General features: G+C 53.0%; 1 protein-coding gene across 9 annotated transcripts in view; it reads left to right on the top strand.

The window, feature by feature from the left end:
* FAM178B (family with sequence similarity 178 member B) overlaps positions 1-16,344 on the top strand; it is a 114,267-nt gene that overhangs the window by 85,790 nt on the left and 12,133 nt on the right. For 6 of the 9 annotated variants that reach the window (XM_042932073.1, XM_042932074.1, XM_042932080.1 and 3 more), the window contains 2 exons: positions 3,438-3,525; positions 10,508-10,633. In XM_042932073.1, the coding sequence (XP_042788007.1) occupies positions 3,438-3,525; positions 10,508-10,633 (214 nt within the window). Of the gene's footprint in view, positions 1-3,437; positions 3,526-10,507; positions 10,634-12,071; positions 12,134-16,344 lie in introns of all 9 variants that reach the window. The other 3 variants (XR_006200633.1, XM_042932077.1, XM_042932078.1) reach the window with 1 other exon arrangement.

Here is a 16,344-nt window from a genome sequence, read left to right on the forward strand (position 1 = left end):
GGTGGGAACTGAGATCGTGTTTAAAAGGCAGGAGACCATCAGAATGAAAGGCAGTGCACAGGGGGGGACGGCGAGGGGGAGCATGTCACCTTCAGATGTGGGTTCCTTTTCATCCATTCACCCAGTGCTTTTTCTGGTGCTTTTCTTCTTTTCTGGACAACAACCCTGTCCTGACCCACCCAGCCCGCCTCTTCCCTTCTGGAACCACCCCGGCTCTGCTTCGCTGGCCTGCCAGCACCCCCACCCCTAGGTTGGCCCCTCCCCGCCCTCTGCAGGGTAAAGGAGCTCCCACACAGGCCTGGGTTTTGGATTAATGAAGCCCAGATGCAGGCCTTCTGACTCTGGCTACAAGTTAGCTTTGGAGTAGCAGCACAGAGGGGCCATTTACCGCCCACTGTGCTCCAGGCCCAGCTGCTGCCGGGGCTGCTGGGGAACAGCTGGAGAGCAGGTCCTGACTGCCAATGAGGTGGAAGCCATGCGGAGTGTGTGGTGTGGCCAGGGAGAAAATGGAGGGTGGGGCTCTGGGTGAGGGGTAGGGGTCTGGCTGCACTCACAGGATGATGAGGGGCTCCTGTTTGCTATCCCATGGGGCAGTCTAGATGAGGCTGCCTCTCCACAGGTCTCTGGTCTGGTTGGAATGCTGAGGGGCTCCGCAGAAAGGGGTCAAGGCTAAAAGGAGAGAGGGTCAGGGAGGGCCCCATGGGTTAATGTCAGGTCTTCCGATCAAGAATGGACCAGGGAGGGGCACCTTCGGCTCAGGTCATGATCTTGAAGTTCCTGAGTTTGAGCCCTGCATCAGTCTCTATGCTGACAGCATGGAGCTTGCTTGAGATTCTCTTTTTCTCTGTCCCTTGCCCACTCACCCTCTCTCTCAAACACTAAAATAAAAAAAGGAATGGAGCAGGAATGGCTGGCCCCTCCCTGGGTTGCCAGATAAAATATAAATATTGCACGGGAGAAACTTAATGCTAAGCAAATTACTCTGCTTATCCATAAGAAGTTCAAATCTAACTGGGCAGCCTATATTTTTACTGGCTAAATCTGGCAATCCTGTCTCTCCCTGCAGCTGAATTTCTTCTTTAAGTAATAGTTTTATTGAACTACAACATACAAACAAACAGAACACAGACCATCAGTGTATGGCTCAGTGGATTGCCACAAATCGAGCACATGTGAGACCAGCTCTCTGGTCGTGAAATGAAACAGGAGCAGAACCTGCCTATCCCCCAAGCATCACCACTATTCCCGGCTTCCAACAGCTGCTATTTGCCTATTTTTATACTTGGTGTAAATTAAATATAAATTAAATCATACACAAGTATTCTTTTGTACCTGGCTTCTTTCCCATGACACTGTGAAGATCCATGCCTTCGGATACAGTTTTAACTCACTGTCGTTAGGCATAGGGTTGAGTTGTGTAGATGGAGCCCAATCTGTGAATGCATTCTGTTGGCATATCAAGAGTACACTTCTGCCTCTCGTGTGTGTGTGTACGTGTGTACCTGGGAGTAAGATTGCTAGGTCATGGGGTGAGCACATGTTCATCTTTAGTAGATCTTGCCAAGCAGTTTCTCAAAGTGGATTAAATTCCCACCTGCTGTGTATGAGCATCTCTGTTGATGCTCACCAGCAGCGAGCATTTCCCATCTTTTTCAGGTTCTCCTTTCTGGTGTATGGTGGTGTTGCCTGCAGCCTCTATTTTTCCTCTTTCTAATCAAGAACCTGTTGCTTTGTTGATTCCTCTGACTTTCATGACTAAGTGCTAAGAAAATCAACAAGGCCCCTGCGTCAGCCTGCTCAGCCCCACAGGAGCCGTTCAAGGAGACATCCCTCCCCCACCTCAGTTCCATCACCCAGGAGCCTCCCTCACTTGAGGCCTGGGCAGCAGGAGGCTCTGCCCTGGGGAAGTTGCAGTGGAGCCCAGACCATTAAGCCCGGAAGTGGCTGGGCTGGATCCTGCCTCCCTAAAGTACTTGCTCGGCATTTCCCAGTGCTGCCCGTGGCAGGCTGTTCCCGATATCCGCCCAGTCCCTTGTGGTGTCCTTCCAGGGAGGTGGCTGAGGGCACCTGTGGGGGTCCCTCCAACAGTGCTGTTACCTGAGGGCATTTCTCCTCTAAGGAGCTGGTTCTAACCCAAGTGTTTTCCTTCGTGTTCCTTATATTCCCTCTAGCTTCAGGACCTCTCATTTGCTTCCTCTGATGGTGGCTCTCTGCAGGAACTGGGGACTGTGGCCACATCAAGGTCCATGCCAGGGGCTGACATCTGCTGCCCATGGGGAGCCACAATGTATGGAGGTGCAAGAAAGATGGGAGCCTCGTGGTAGAAATGGGCTGTGGCATGGAGCATGGGCAGAGGAGGGACCCCAGACCCCTCTTCCCATCACTCCTTCCAGCCTCTTCGGCCGCTACCACCCCAGCCCCATCCTCTGGTCTCCACACCCCTTTGCTCTTCCCTTTTGCTCCTTCCAGCCCTCAAGGACTCATGAAAATCAGAGCCCTGAACATTAGCATCTGAAATCCCCATCAGAGGTCTTCACTCCAAAAGATGGCAGATACTAGCCCCATCCCGAGTGAATTGGTTAAGACTGTTCAGTGCTAGACTGCTCCAGCCCAAACTGACTGGAGCCAAAGGCACTTCACTGGCTCACATGACCCACTGACCTACCGATTGGTCCAGGGGCTGGGGGCTTCAGGCACAGCAGGCTCTGGGTGTGGTCAGAACTCTGTCCCTGTCCTCTGTCTCTGCTTGATTCATCATCCAGGCTCTCACACAAGGAGGCAGGATGGTCACCAGCAGGTGTAGGATCACCTCCTGTCAGATCAGTGGCCCTGCTGGAAAGACACACACACTCCTGATAATTCCAAACAGGGCACCGAGGCTACCTCTCAGTGACTCAGTCACTCAGATTCTGATGGGCCAGGCCTGGCTCATGTGCCCACCCTGGGAGCACCGTGGGTGGGAGCAGGTTCTCCAAAGGAAAGCCACTGGATGCTGGGTAAAAAAAAAAAAAAAAAAAAAAAAATTTAGCCCCACTCTCTATTACCCTACATGGTCTAAAAGATTCAAACACTGCAAAGGACAGAAAAGGCAAAGGTCTGTGCAAAAGCAGCTGAACATTGCCCATCTCTGTGTATCCACAGAGAAGTATAGATATTCAGAGAGAAAGACCAACTAAGAAGAAAAACCACTGTGCCAGCATCTGAAATTAAAGTAACTCTAATTTTTTTACTTTTGCTTATTTTTAAACCTTCCCATCATGTTTTATTGCTTCTAAAATAAATAATGTTATAAACCAAAAGAGTAAGCCAAAGTACTCCAGACAACATGGCTCTCCCATGCTCACCACTCGGAGGGCATCCTGCCCCCTCGTGGACTTCAAGCCCACCTGCTCTCACAGTGTCCCGCCACTCAGTCCCTCTTACTCCTTCCCTCACAGGCAGCTTCGAAGCCAGCTCAGCCTTGTGGTCATTGCCCGGATGCTAGACCAGCAAGAGACGCTCCCTCTCTGGCAAGAGAAGGCCCAGGTGAGTCTTGGCCTCAGCCGGGCAGCATCCACTGGGCCCAGGAAGCCTGTGGGTGAGCAAAGGGCTCTCCCCAAGGCCTGCCTGCTCCTGAGGCTTTTCTCAAAGGTTGGGGTCCTCAGGCCAGGAGAGCCAAGTTGAGTTTGAATTTTTCACTCATACCCTTGCATTCAACAATTACTATTTTGTATGCCTCCTGTGTACTAGGCACTAAGGATAGAGCAGTGGGCTGGGAGCGTGTGTTACTTTTTTTTTTTTTTTTTTTTTTTGTAAAATACGCATGACATAAAGTTTACCATTTTAATGTTTGGGGTTTTATTTTGTTTTGTTTTTGTTTACCATCATGACAGTTTTAAGTGTAGAGTTCAACCATTCAGCGGCTCTAAGTACATTTGAGACATCGTGCAGCCATCACTGCCTTCCACCTCCAGAAATTTTTTTTATCCTCCCAAATAGAAACTCCATACCCATTAAACACTAATTCCCATTGCCTCCTCCCCCGGCCCCTGCTTATATTACTTTTTATATGTGGAAAAAAACAGTGAAGGTGAAAACAAACACTACACACTTAAAACTACTCACTCCTAGTGCCTCTCCCTTTCCAGTGTTAGGCATTCTTGGAACAGCAAGAGAAGCACAGTTTTGTCTTCTTTCCCCATTCCCCTTCTCTCCAGAAAGCTCTGACCACAGCCTCTGTGCAGCTTGGGGCCCTGGGGGTGGGGGCGGGCAGCATGGGTCACAGCCAGCCCAAGGATGGGAGTCTGAGCATGCTCTCTCCCTACCTCCTAGAAGCTCTGTGGGATCCCAGAATAGGCGCTGGGTACAGCCGAACCCTCTGGCTCAGCAACACAAGACGGGCAAGGCAGTCCCTGTGAAGGGCTGTGTGTCTCTATTCATAGAGGTGTACAAGGCAAGCCCGCGTAACCTTTTGCCCAGAGTGCTGAGAGAATGTTCCAGCACATCCTGGGGCAGCCTGGACAATATAGCTGAGTCTGCAATGCCATGATTGTAGGGCGGGAGCTCAGAAAGCTGACTGGTTGGGTTGGCTTTTCAGAGTGGGCTCGGCCTGGCTTCTGCCCCAGCTGCCCCCTTTGCCATAAATACTTTCCCCCTAGGACTTAGCATGGCTGGAACTTCTTGTCATGCCAGTTCCTGCTAAAACATCACCTCCACCTGGAAGCCCTTCCTGACCACCCAATCTGAAGTGCCCTGGCACCATCACCCTGTTTAAAATTTTATTTGTATTTGCCTGTTTTAAATTTTATTTATATTTACCTGTTTTTATTTGTATTTACCTTCTGACAGTGTCTTATTTATTTGTTCAGGGTCTGTGTTCACACACACACAGACCCCAACACCAGCTCCTTGAGTGCAAGGACCAAATGCTTTCAGCTCACCACTGCCTGTTGGCGCCTGGCACACTTGTGGAGGTTCTCAAGGCACACTTATGGAGTGAACACGAGCCTGAGGTTGAGTTCCTGGAGTGTGCAAGAGGAAGTTCCCTTTCCCTGGAGACCTGGGGAGGGGTGGGTGGGCGAGTGGCCTGCACTGGGGTCACTTCACACAGGGAAAAGCCTGATGACAGAGCATCTCTGTGAAGGAGGAGGAACCAATCAGTGTCTCAGGGGTGCCAAGCAGTTAGGAGTAGGGGCAGGCAGAGATGCAGCAGGCAGACAAGACCCGAGTGGTCCCAGAGGGCTCTGGAGGGCAGTGGGGGGGTGGTCACCAGGGCCCAAGGAAAACAGAGCACAGTGTCAGCAGAGCAGATGGGAAAGGCCAGAGCATCAAGATCAGGAAAGGCAAGATGGCTGTGGGTGGAGGGGCATAGCCACCCCCCTGCAGTGTTTGAAAAGACCAGAAAGACAAAGGGTGGTTCAAGCATCAGAGTCAATTTAAGGCTTGGGCTTTGTTTTTGATGTGTTTTTTATTGGCTAGAGCCTGTGTGTGGGAGAGTGAGGAGAGCATGATGGGGACCAAAGAGCTGGGAGGGGAAGTGCTATGGATTATCTGGCCCGGGCAGGCCCTTCGAGGGAGGCAGTAAATGGCTCCTCAGGGCGGGGATGTACCCCCACACACCAGGGGAGAACTGGCCTCGGAGCCCCTAGCTGCTCGCCAGGGCCCACCAGGGACCAAGCCAGACTCAGCCCTGCCCAGCTCCAAGCCTTTCCAACCATACCAGTCACCCACATCCCCCCCCCCCCCCCCCCCCGTGTGCTATCTGTACAGGAGACCCTAGCTGAGGATCACCTCTGTGCCAGGCTCTGTGCCAGGCTCCACACCAGGAACCACCCTCAGAAGAGAGGGTGTGAGCAAGGTGGGCTGAGGGCACAGTGACTAAGTGTGCCTGAGGGCAGTGAAGTGGCTTCCAGAGAAGGTGTCCTGAGCCAGGTCTTAGAGGCTGAGTCAGTGCTTGTGTTCCAGAGAGGAGGGTCTGCAGGCAGGCACCAGCCTCCTGGCGGCTCAGCTCCAGGAGAGGAAGGACCAGCTGGGGCCTGCCCGAGGCCCTCCCCGTGTGTTTCCCCCATCTCTGCTGCAGGCCTGGGGTTACCACGTGGGCCTCCCAGGTCTCCAGGCTGCAGGCACTCCCCTTTCCAGTCTGGCCTGTCAGACGGATCCTTGCCTTCAAAGGGCCACCTTGGCCCCACAGCCGCCCACATCAAACCCGCACGCCCCCTTTCCCAACTTCTCCTCCATGTGGCCTGTCTGTGCTGCCTGTTTTTCTCTGCCCTCCTCACAGGCCGACCCTGCGCTCTCTGCTTGCAGCTGTGTGCCCTGGCCCTCCTTCCTTTCCATCACACCCCAACCAAAACAGTGGTAGCTAACATGGTGCACAACCCTGGCCACATCCCAGGTGCTGTTCTCAGAGCTTAGCTCTCATAGGAGTCCCAAGCAGTAAGGGCTGTTACCATCAGATGTTTTTCACAGATGGGGAAACTGAGGCAGGTGTGGTTAGGAAACTTCTCTGGGTTATACAGCGAGAAAGCCTTGGAGCTAGGATTTGACTCCAGAGTCCTTGTTCTTGACTACTGCAGCACGCTGTCTCCACTTCTCCAGCCCCTTCCTCAGCTCTCATTGTGGTGACAAACCGGACCACACCTGCCACTTCATGCTGAAGATGCCCTGCTGGTCCCCTGAGCTTTATTCCTAAGTGGCAGATAGGAGGACAAGGGCTGTCCCTTCTACTTCCTTCATTGATGTATACATGTTTGATAAACCTTATCAGTAGATTGACTATGAAGGGGAATCTAAGGGTTGAGAATTGACTCCTCTAGGAGAGGATCTGGGGTGAATGCCTGGGCAGAGGCCTCTCAGGGCACTGCTGGGAAGGAGGAGCCCATGACCCCTGGATGGCTTGGCTCTCTGTCTCTGGCTGCAGTCTGAAGCCCTAGAAACAGGAGCTGAAGAACTGAATTGGAGGGATGGGACTTCTGTAGGTGGTCAGGATGCAACACCCCCAAAACTTGTATTTTCCAGGAGAGCCTCGAAGTCAGGCCTGCTGCCTGTTGTCCCTGCGAGTCCTGGGACTATCCCAGAAACAGCAGGGTTTTGTCCGCATTCACCAGTGTGCTCCAGACACTGCTCAGGGCACTGAAGATACAGCCCTGAACAGAACCTAGTCCCTCCCTTGTGAAACTCATGGTCCCGGGGGAGATGGACACAGGCATCAAGAAATAAGTAAATATTTGGCATACCAGATGGTGATAAGGGCTCTGGAGAAAAATAAAGCCAGATAAAGAGGAGAGGGAATGTTGAGAGATGGGGATATTTGTGCACAGAACTGAAGTCAAGCAGGTTTCTTGGGGAAGAGCATTCCACACAGGGAACAGCAAGTACAGAGGCCCTGGGGTAGGCAGAGTTCTCTTAGGTTGGAGGAAAAACAGAAACCATTGTGGCTGGAGCAAAGGATCAAGGACAGAGTAGTAGAAGTTGAGGTCAGACAGGTAAGTGGGGATTCAATCCACCAGAGCCTCGGGGCCATGGTAGAGGCTTTGACTTTGATGCTGAAGTGGAGAGCCATTGGAAGGTTTTGATAAGAGAAACAGAATCTGATTTATTAAATATGTTGAAAGGCTACTGCGTTGAGCATAGGTGATTGTAGTAATCCTGGTAAGAGATGATGGTGGTTTGGCCTGGGGAGATAGTGTTGTAGGTGGTGAGAAGTGGTAGGACTCTAGGTGTAATTCCCAGGTACAGCCAGTGGGATGCGAGATGTGAGAGAAAGGAGACCAGGAGGGCTCCAGGATCTAGACAACTGGCAGGTTGAGGAAGCCCTTTACCAAGATAGGCAAGACACAGGTAGAACAGGTTTGGGGCCAAGTCAGGAGTTTGCTGCTTATCCCAGGCCATCTCTTGCAACACAGTCAACCTCTTTTGTCAAACCACGTCTTCCACTTTGGGGTCTGGAAAACATGGGCTTTAAGTGGCCAAAATGGAGGAGGTGCACAACCTGCATCTCCTATGGAGAAGCTGGCTGCAGCCCCAACCTGCCCTTCACTCATTCGTTTGTTTAATGAATGCTAATGAAACACACACCAGGTGCCAGGTGCTGTGCTAGATTGTGGGGACACTGCAGTGAACAAAACCTGCCCAAGAGGCCTTACCTTCTAGTGGGGGGGGGGGGGGCAGGTAATAAACACAATAAACAAGTAAATTACGTAACGTGTTAGGAGGTGGTAAATGTGATCGGAATCGTAAGTAGTTCAGGGCGAGGGGATTGGCAGGTGTGGGTGGTGTAGGTGCAGCGTAGACAGGGAACTGGGGCTGCAAGGGAGACAGGGGCAGCTGTGTGTGTCTGGTCAGAAGGCCCAGTCAGAGCACAGGCTGCAGGGAGCAGCAGGGCCACCTGAGCCTCACAGACACTTAAGATCCTGGCCTTCTCCACGGGGCAGATAGAAGCACTGCTGGGGTCTGAGCACAGGAGTGACCAGCCATGTGGACAGTTGCCCGGCTGGAACTCCTCTTCTCCTCCTGCCAGGCAGACTGACAAGACCAGTGGAGGCCCGCCTTCTTGGGTGATCATTTGCCTCTTGCCTGGAGGTGTCTGTCCTAATGGGCTGAGTGTTTGCAGAGACAGCTTCCAGCGGTGGGGGTGAGGTGGGGAGGCGCAATGTCAGGTCCCGGCCCTGCTGAGATGCACACGGTCCAAATATGCCCTTATCCCTGAGAGGGGTGTGGCTGCCAGAGCTGGAAACAAAAGAGAGTAAGCAATCAGAAGGCCACAGCTTGTGCGTTGAGCAGGGTGAAGCCATTTTCATGGAGAGGAAAACATAGGAGCCACGGAGCTGCAGTTGTGTGCCCTGCCCACCCCCAGCTTCTGTAGCAGGGAGGGCCCTGGGGTGAGGCTGCCTGCCTGAGGACTGCTTCTGGGGGCGTGGGCTGCAGAGCCTGGCCCCTGTGCTTGCACAGCTGTGATCCCAGAGCAGGCAGGGCCCTTTTGGAAACTATCCCTAGCCTTGCAAGGCCTGAGCAAGACAGCACAGCTCTGGTTTTGGTGAAGCTCCAGATGGTGCCTCTCTTTCACCCAGAACCTTCTCTCTCTCTCTCTCTCTCTCTCCCTCCCTCCCTCCCTCTTTCTCTCTCTCTCTCTCTCTCTCTTCCCCTCTCTCTCTCTCTCTCTCCCTCTCTCTCTCTCTCTGCCTCCTCATCTCCCTTCCTAAAGGGATGTGACACTAGGCCAAGAAGGCCTGGCCCCCTTCCAGGAGCCAAGGCCTCGGGCCTGTCTCCTAGCCCTCAGCCCAGCTGCTCTTGTGGACTGTCTGAGCCTGTGGCCGGCTGAGGTGCTGAGCAGGTGTCTGCGGGTGAGTCAGGGGGAGGAAGCCAGGTGTGCCGGGCAAGGCTGGGCTAGAGCAGGGAACTGGGTGAGGGGCTCGGGCCTAAGTCCTTTTGGCCAACCTACACTTGCTACATCTGAAAAGATGGTGCCTCTGTGAATTCCCCTGGCGTTGCTTCTTTGATCAGCAGCCCCCTTTCCCAGAGAGGCCAGGGCTCAGAAACTGCCTGCTGTTTGCCCTGGCCACAAGTTAGCTCCACGGCAGCTGGATGGTCCTTGCTAAGGCTGAGCCCAGGCTGCCCAAAGCAGGTGCAGGGCCTGGGCCAGGAGTGGCTTACTGCAGACACCTGGACTCTTGCAGGCCCTGTTCCTGGGAGGGGTGGGGGCACTCCCATTTGTTCAGAGAGGGAGGTGCAGTTTTCATGGGTGGTGGGGTGGCTGGCAAATTAAGTGACATATCAAGCAAATGCAGCACGTGGACCTTGTGGGGAATCCCCACTCCAAAAGCCCAACTGGTGAGGACATCTTTGAGACAATCAGAGAAAACTGAACATGGTGTTAGCCCACATAAGGAATTCTTGGTAATTTTTTGTTGGGCAGGAGAACGATACTGTGACCATGCTGGGGAGAGAAATCCTTATCCTTTTCGGTTTAGAAGCTCTTTATGGGTAAAATGATACAATGTTTGGATTTGCTTTAAAATTCCCTGGAAGGAAAAGGGTGGGGGCGGAGAAACAGGGGCAGGCAGAATGATGTAGAGCGAGCGCAGTCATTAGAGGGGGCGGCGGGAGGTACACAGCCTCTGCTCCTCCGTAAGCCTCTCCAATCCGCACAGCAAGTTCAGTGAAGAGAGAGACGCAAGAGAGGCCTGAGCAGCAGCTCAGGGTGGGAAGGATCTTGCCCTCTTTGCTGGCCTTGGTTCTTCCAGCCCCAAGTGCTTACTCCAGGGAAGTGGATCAAACACCAACCTACAGAGATCTTAGTGCACTCCTTTAAGGGAAGGCTCAGCCTGTGTTAGGCACCATGTGCATGCATGGCCCTCCTGTGGTTGTCTCCATTTTGTCTGGCTCCAAGAGGCCACACAGCATGTCAGTAAGAGGTGAATCCAGGTCATGGAAGCTGGTGGTCTGGCTCCAGAGCCCACGCTCTGACCTGCTAGTGCCAGCCAAGTGTCCCAAGCACCCAATGTGTGACGGCCTCTCTTCTCCTCCCTAGCTGTCTTTGCTCAGCCAGCTTCTGAGCCTCATGAGGCCATCATCCCTCAGACAGTACCTGGGCTCTGAAACCTTGCCACCCTGCCAGGAGCAACAGCCAAAGACCAATGCTGAACTAGACCACAAGGTGAGCACCCAGCACCTGCCTACCTCAGCCCAGGCACCACACAGCCCGGTAATGAGGAAGGCAGGGCTGTCCACACTGCAAGCCTATAGGGCCTTATTGCTGCCAGTCCTCCTAAAACCCCAAGGCCTTTAAAATTCTAGCAAGCGCCTCCCTCTGGTGAGAGGAGGTGCTCATCATCCCTGCATAGCCTGTAATTAGGGCCCTTGCCCGTGCCCCTCACAGAGGCTCAGTGGGGCACTCCATGCACAGGCACTCTGGCCCTCTGGCCCTGCTTCTGGGTTTTGCTGCATTCTTTATAGTCCCATGTGCATTTGCTAGCACATGCATTTGCTAGCAGTGCATTTGTGGAGTGCCCTGTAGTCCTACAGCATAGTTTAAAGAGGATGCAAGGGCTGAAATAATGCTGGTGAGGAAAGCGGGGCTGGGAGGGAATGTCCAGATGTGACAGGCATTCTGTGTTCCTAGGGCAGAGCTGGGTACCTCCTCCCTGTTTTTCGCTGTGGTTGCCCCTGAGGCTGAGTCCTTGGCCTTTCCCCAGTTCTTCCTAATTGACTTTCTAGACATTGTTCAGCTTTCCCAAAAGCCATGCATTGGTGGGAGTCTGGGGCAAAGAGGTACCCCAGAGTCTTCAGGTTGTGGTGTTTGGAATAATGAGGCCTGTGGACCCTTGGGGTGAATGTCAGGCAGGGACAGTGGTATAGGGGTATAGGGGCTTCAGAGTGGGAGCCCCAAGTCTGACTCTGGGAGGTGGGGAGAGTGGGGGTTGTGTGGATCTCAGTGAGCTCCCCTATCCTTGGGGCCTCGAGGATGAAGAGTAGAGATAGAGATCTTCCTAATTTAGGAAAGTGGTAATTCCAAAAGCTCACTCGGAGGTTGGATGTTGATGATCCAGAAGTCCACCCTTTGGGCATTGCTCTGCAAATCAGATAAATGAATTAATTTACTTAATGAACACAAATGAACCATTAAGAAGATATGATAATCCCAGGTGTATGCGCCTCTTCTGGAACATGTAGGTAAGGTTATCTTTTAGCTGTGCGTAATATTAGTGCATTTACGAGACTGCTGCCTGCCTCCCAGGAGAATGTGAGCTGTGTGTATGCCCTGTTCTCTTTCCCCATCTATTTCCTGAGAAATGTGCTGGTTGTGGAGACTGTGTTTGGATGTTCCAGGGCTTCTAGAAAGGAGGTGGGGTCAGCCCATAGGCGGGAAGGGTCTGTCTGAGCAGGACACAAGTGGGCAGGACCCAGGCTGGGTTAGGGGAAGGAAAAAGGAGAGAGGAAGAAGAGGGAGTGGTAGCAGAAAAGAAAAGGCTTATATCTGATCTGCCCAGTGAGGAGTGTGTGCTTCAGACACTTTGGAGCCCACTCCTGTGACCTCACCCAGCAGAGTTGGGACTACCAAGCCAGAGGCTTCCACTTGGCTCCTTGCTTTTCAGAGCCCATCTGGCAGCAAATGTCTGTTCAACAACCAGGAAGAAGAGGAGGAAGCGGGCTGAGGGTATCCTTTATTTTGAGTACTGTTCTCATGCATATAAGGGAAACTGTGTCCCCCTTGTCAGCTGCCATATTGGAAATGACCTGTTTGACCTGGAAACATGGAGGGGACAGTATGTCTCATCAGGGTGCCCCAAAAGGGTAGGGTTAGAGTGTTGGCCCAGCCCAGGGCAGTGAAGGGGGCACATGGGTCCAAGGGCAAGTGAAGGAGACACATGAGGCCAACGCAGGTCTCCAAGGCCTTTGCTGCAGCTTGAACCCACCTAGGATTGATCCCAGCCTGGAGCAGAGGAGGGAAAGGGCACTGAGCTGGGAAGGGGAGGAGGTGGGGCTGGTTCGGGGACGCGGGTCTGCACAGAAATGGGAAGAGTTCTGTCCTCCTGGGCAGGTGCCGTGCTGACCACGAGGGGCCTGGTGGGGCAGGTGCCAGGCTCCCACAGCCCAGCCCTACTCCCACCTTGGCCAACTGACTCCTCATTAGGCCCAAGCATGTTTCATCTTCAAAGGTGATCAGGCTACTCACCAGCCAAAAAGAGCAGTGGCGTCACCAGCCCTATTTTACAGGGAGTGGTGGTCTGTGCCTGGGCTGAGCCTTTCATCCCTAGAGCTCAAAGTCTTTGACTTCCTTCTGTCCAAGCACAGTGGGGAAACTAAGGCCAGAGTGAGCTTGGCCCCAGGCAACCTGACCTGGAGGAAAGGGCTTTCCTAACCCTTGGGGCTGCAGTGCTGAGCCCCATCCCCCCAGGCCTTGCTCACCCTGTCTGGAAGATTTCCTGTGAGAGGCTGGGGTGACTGCCCTCCTCCAGCCCTCCAGATAAACACTTCTGCCAGGCTCCCCTCCCCCTGTTCTCCCCATCTCCTCCTTTGCAGGAACGAAGGAGGGGGTGGGTATTTGGCCCAGTCTCCTCCCTCTCCTAGGAAGCTCCCAGCCTTCTTCCCCTCCCTGCCCTGTCCTCCAGTGGCTGGCTGGGAGAGCTGCTGACTGGTGCCCCAGGGCTTGACTTTCTCTCCTCACTGATCCTGTGGCTTTGCAGTTGACCCTTTACTTGTTGATCTCCCCAGCTAGACCATGAGCACAGCCAGGGCTTCTCGGCATGGCATATTTGGCACTAGATGAGTGAATGAATGAACGAATGAATGCAACATGAGTTCCTCTCCCCCTCCCTGAACTCTATTCTACCACCCCATTATGGCCATCCATCCTCCTGCCCTGCTTCTCGAAACCTCCCTCCCTCTGCATGCCCTCTGACCAGCCTCTGCTTGTCAGCCGCCTTGTCTCTTAAAGTCCTTGTTTCATTAAGGCCACAAGGGTTTATAGCCTGCACTTCTCTTGTCGGAGGTCCTTGACTTCAGAAGTGTTACCTGCTTATGAGAGAACCAATCAGGGCACATTGTTCGTAATTATAAGCTAGTGAGATTCCTGCCTGGGAAAGCTAACCACCAAGAACAACAAAAAGCAGCAACATGGTCCTGCTGCAACCCTTCAGGGAGGCTGGAGGGGAGGCCACGGGAGGGCTCCTGCCCTGGCTGTTTGTCCTAGCTGGGTCAGGGCACAAAGTGTCCTAGCAAATCATGGCAGAGCTTGTGTGGAATATAAGATTCTGAAAAAAAGGAAGAAAGGATTCTGCTTCCTAACAAGATGATTAGAACACTTCCAGCCTTTTAAAGTGCTCTTGATAAAGGGGTTGCTTAGCCCCTTGGTGGTTATTAGTGGCCCTGTGCTCACCTGGTTTGAGCGGGTCTCTCCCAGAGGAAAATAAACATCTAGGCCAGAGTGAGGCATGGGGGTCTGAGACAGCCCCTCAAGAGGCAGTGGCATTCAGATGAGAGAGGTGGAAAGGATGTTTTAATGCAGGAACCAGCTCCAGAGAGTTGGCCTCCCAGTGCCTCCATTTGGTCCTTGGATACCAGTTCAGTAAGAGACCAGCACCCCTCCCCCCACACCCCAGGCCCCTTTGGGTGAGGCTGTCCTTCTGACTGCTCTGCAGACAAACATGTGACTGGATGCAATTTGCTGCTGTCCCCTCAAAGTGACCCACTCAGCCTTCTAACCCAGAACCAGGAGTTTCCTTTTAGCTGACTTGCATGGACCATTTTGGGCCAGATTTTGTCTACTTGCATTCTGCCCAACCTCAGAATGTTGGCCTGTTCACGTTTATTGAGATTATTGATGTTTTGGTCTTGTTAGACCTGCCATTGTATGTTCTCTTTCTATTTACCATACTTTCTTGTTGTTTCTTGCTCTCCCCCCCCCCCCCTTCCTCCACCTCTCCCCTGGCCCTTTGCTATAGTGAAGGAATTTTTGTTGTTCCATTCTTCCCCTGGAGTTTTGGAAGGTCTACAGAACCAGAATCCTTATAGTGGGTAATAAGTTTTTCCCCAGTTTGGTTCAATTTGGGAACTTTGAGGAAGTTAACTGTCATTGTGTGAGAAGAAAACAGAGGTTCACAAAGAGGGAAGTCCCAGATTGGGGCTGCATTGAGGCACCAGAAACTGGGTTCCTTTCTCCTCGTCCTCCTGGGCATGTTCTCCATGGAGCCTGATGAGTGTCCTCGTGGGGCAGGCAGTGCAGGGCCCACTGAGGGCTCTGCATCTCTGATGGTCCCCATCTCCCCCAGGGGCTGGGGGGCAGCTGCAGGAGGCCCCACCACCCAAAGCAAGCCTGAGGACTTCAGGTGGCTCCGGTCAGCTTCCTCACCACGCACACCGCTTGCTGTCTGGCTCTGTGCTTGTGAGGTTGGGGATGGTTTGTGTATTAGAGAAGGTGTGTGTGTAAAGAGTTGATTTTATGCGGGGGCGGGGGAGCGCTCCAAGCTGGAGTGATGCTCTGGGGTAAACAAACTCTGCTCTGCCCCCACAAACTCCTTTGAGCTCACTCCTGGGTCTCTGCACATCTTCTGCAGAGGGTGTGGGCCTGCCCTGTGTGTGTGTGTGTGTGTGTGTGTGTGTGTGTGTGTGTGTCTGGGTGCATACATGTATGTCTGTGTGCATATGTGTTGTGTACATGTCTTTATATCTTTGTGGTGTATCCTCGTGTTAGTAGAGTTGACAAACAAGTTTTACTGCTTTTGCTCCTGCTGCAAAGGCAGCTGGCCTGTCCCTGTGTTGGTAACCCTGCCAAGAGCAGCCTGAGTGACTGGGGTGTGGTTTGGGAGGTTGTGGAGAGTGAGCAGAAAGGGTGCCGCTGAGCCCTGGTGGCTCATACCCCCTCAGTCTTGGCTGGAGCACAGGCCCCTCACCCTGGGTCACCCAGAAGCACAGGTGGAACAGGAGCCTCCCCCTCTCCGCACACTCTCCGCCTTCTCACCTGCAAGAGCCCATCCTTATTTCCTGCCCCTCACCCTATACCTTAGGGAGAGTCATACCCACAGGGCTGGAGACCTTGGTTAGGGCAAGATTAGATGGGTTGGGAAGAAACCAACTGGTTTTAAGAAACAGAAAATAGGACACCTGGGTGGCTTAGTCAGTTAAGCATCTGACTCTTGGTGTCTGCTCAGGTCATGATCTCACAGTTTATGAGTTCAAGCCCCATGTTGGGTTCTGCGCTGATAGTGAGGAGCCTTCTTGGGATTCTCTCTCTCCTTCTCTCTCTGCCCCTCCCCTGCTTGTGTGCATGCACACACACATGCACGCACACACACACTTTCTCTCTTTCTCTCTCTCAAAATAAATTAGTTAATTAAAAAAAAAAAGACAGAAAACAAATATTCAGGAATCCTGAGTTCTTCCCTGCCAAGTCTGTGATTGGTTCCTCCTTACTTCCTCCAAAGTGAAGAACATCAAACATCTTTTGAAATAAACCTCAAAGAGATGGCCTCTGGGAAGCTGACCCAAAGGGGTGATCCAAGCATCAGTCCCGGGTCACACCCACCTAGGAGGCTGCTGCGCCTCTTCAGAACGGGTACTTCTGAGCATCTGAAGGCCACATGGGGCCCAGGCCCAAACCAGCTTTGTTTGGGTCCCAGGAACTCTGGCTTCTTTGCAAGTGTGTGAACAGGGCTTGAAGCGACAGAGTTAAAACTGGGGGGAGGGCAGGCTTGGATTCTTCAGGCAGCTTCTGAACCTGCTCTTGCCCCAGGCCCAGTCCTCTTGCGACCCATGGGGGTCCCTCCCTCAGGCAGAGCCCTTACCCCATGCAAGGTGACTCATCTGCTTCTGGCCCAACACTACTCCTTCTCTTCATCTTTCAAGTCCTCAGAGTCCTCCTCGACAACC

This window comes from Panthera leo, chromosome A3 (genome assembly GCF_018350215.1).
Source record: "Panthera leo isolate Ple1 chromosome A3, P.leo_Ple1_pat1.1, whole genome shotgun sequence".
In the NCBI taxonomy this organism is placed as follows: domain Eukaryota; kingdom Metazoa; phylum Chordata; class Mammalia; order Carnivora; family Felidae; genus Panthera; species Panthera leo.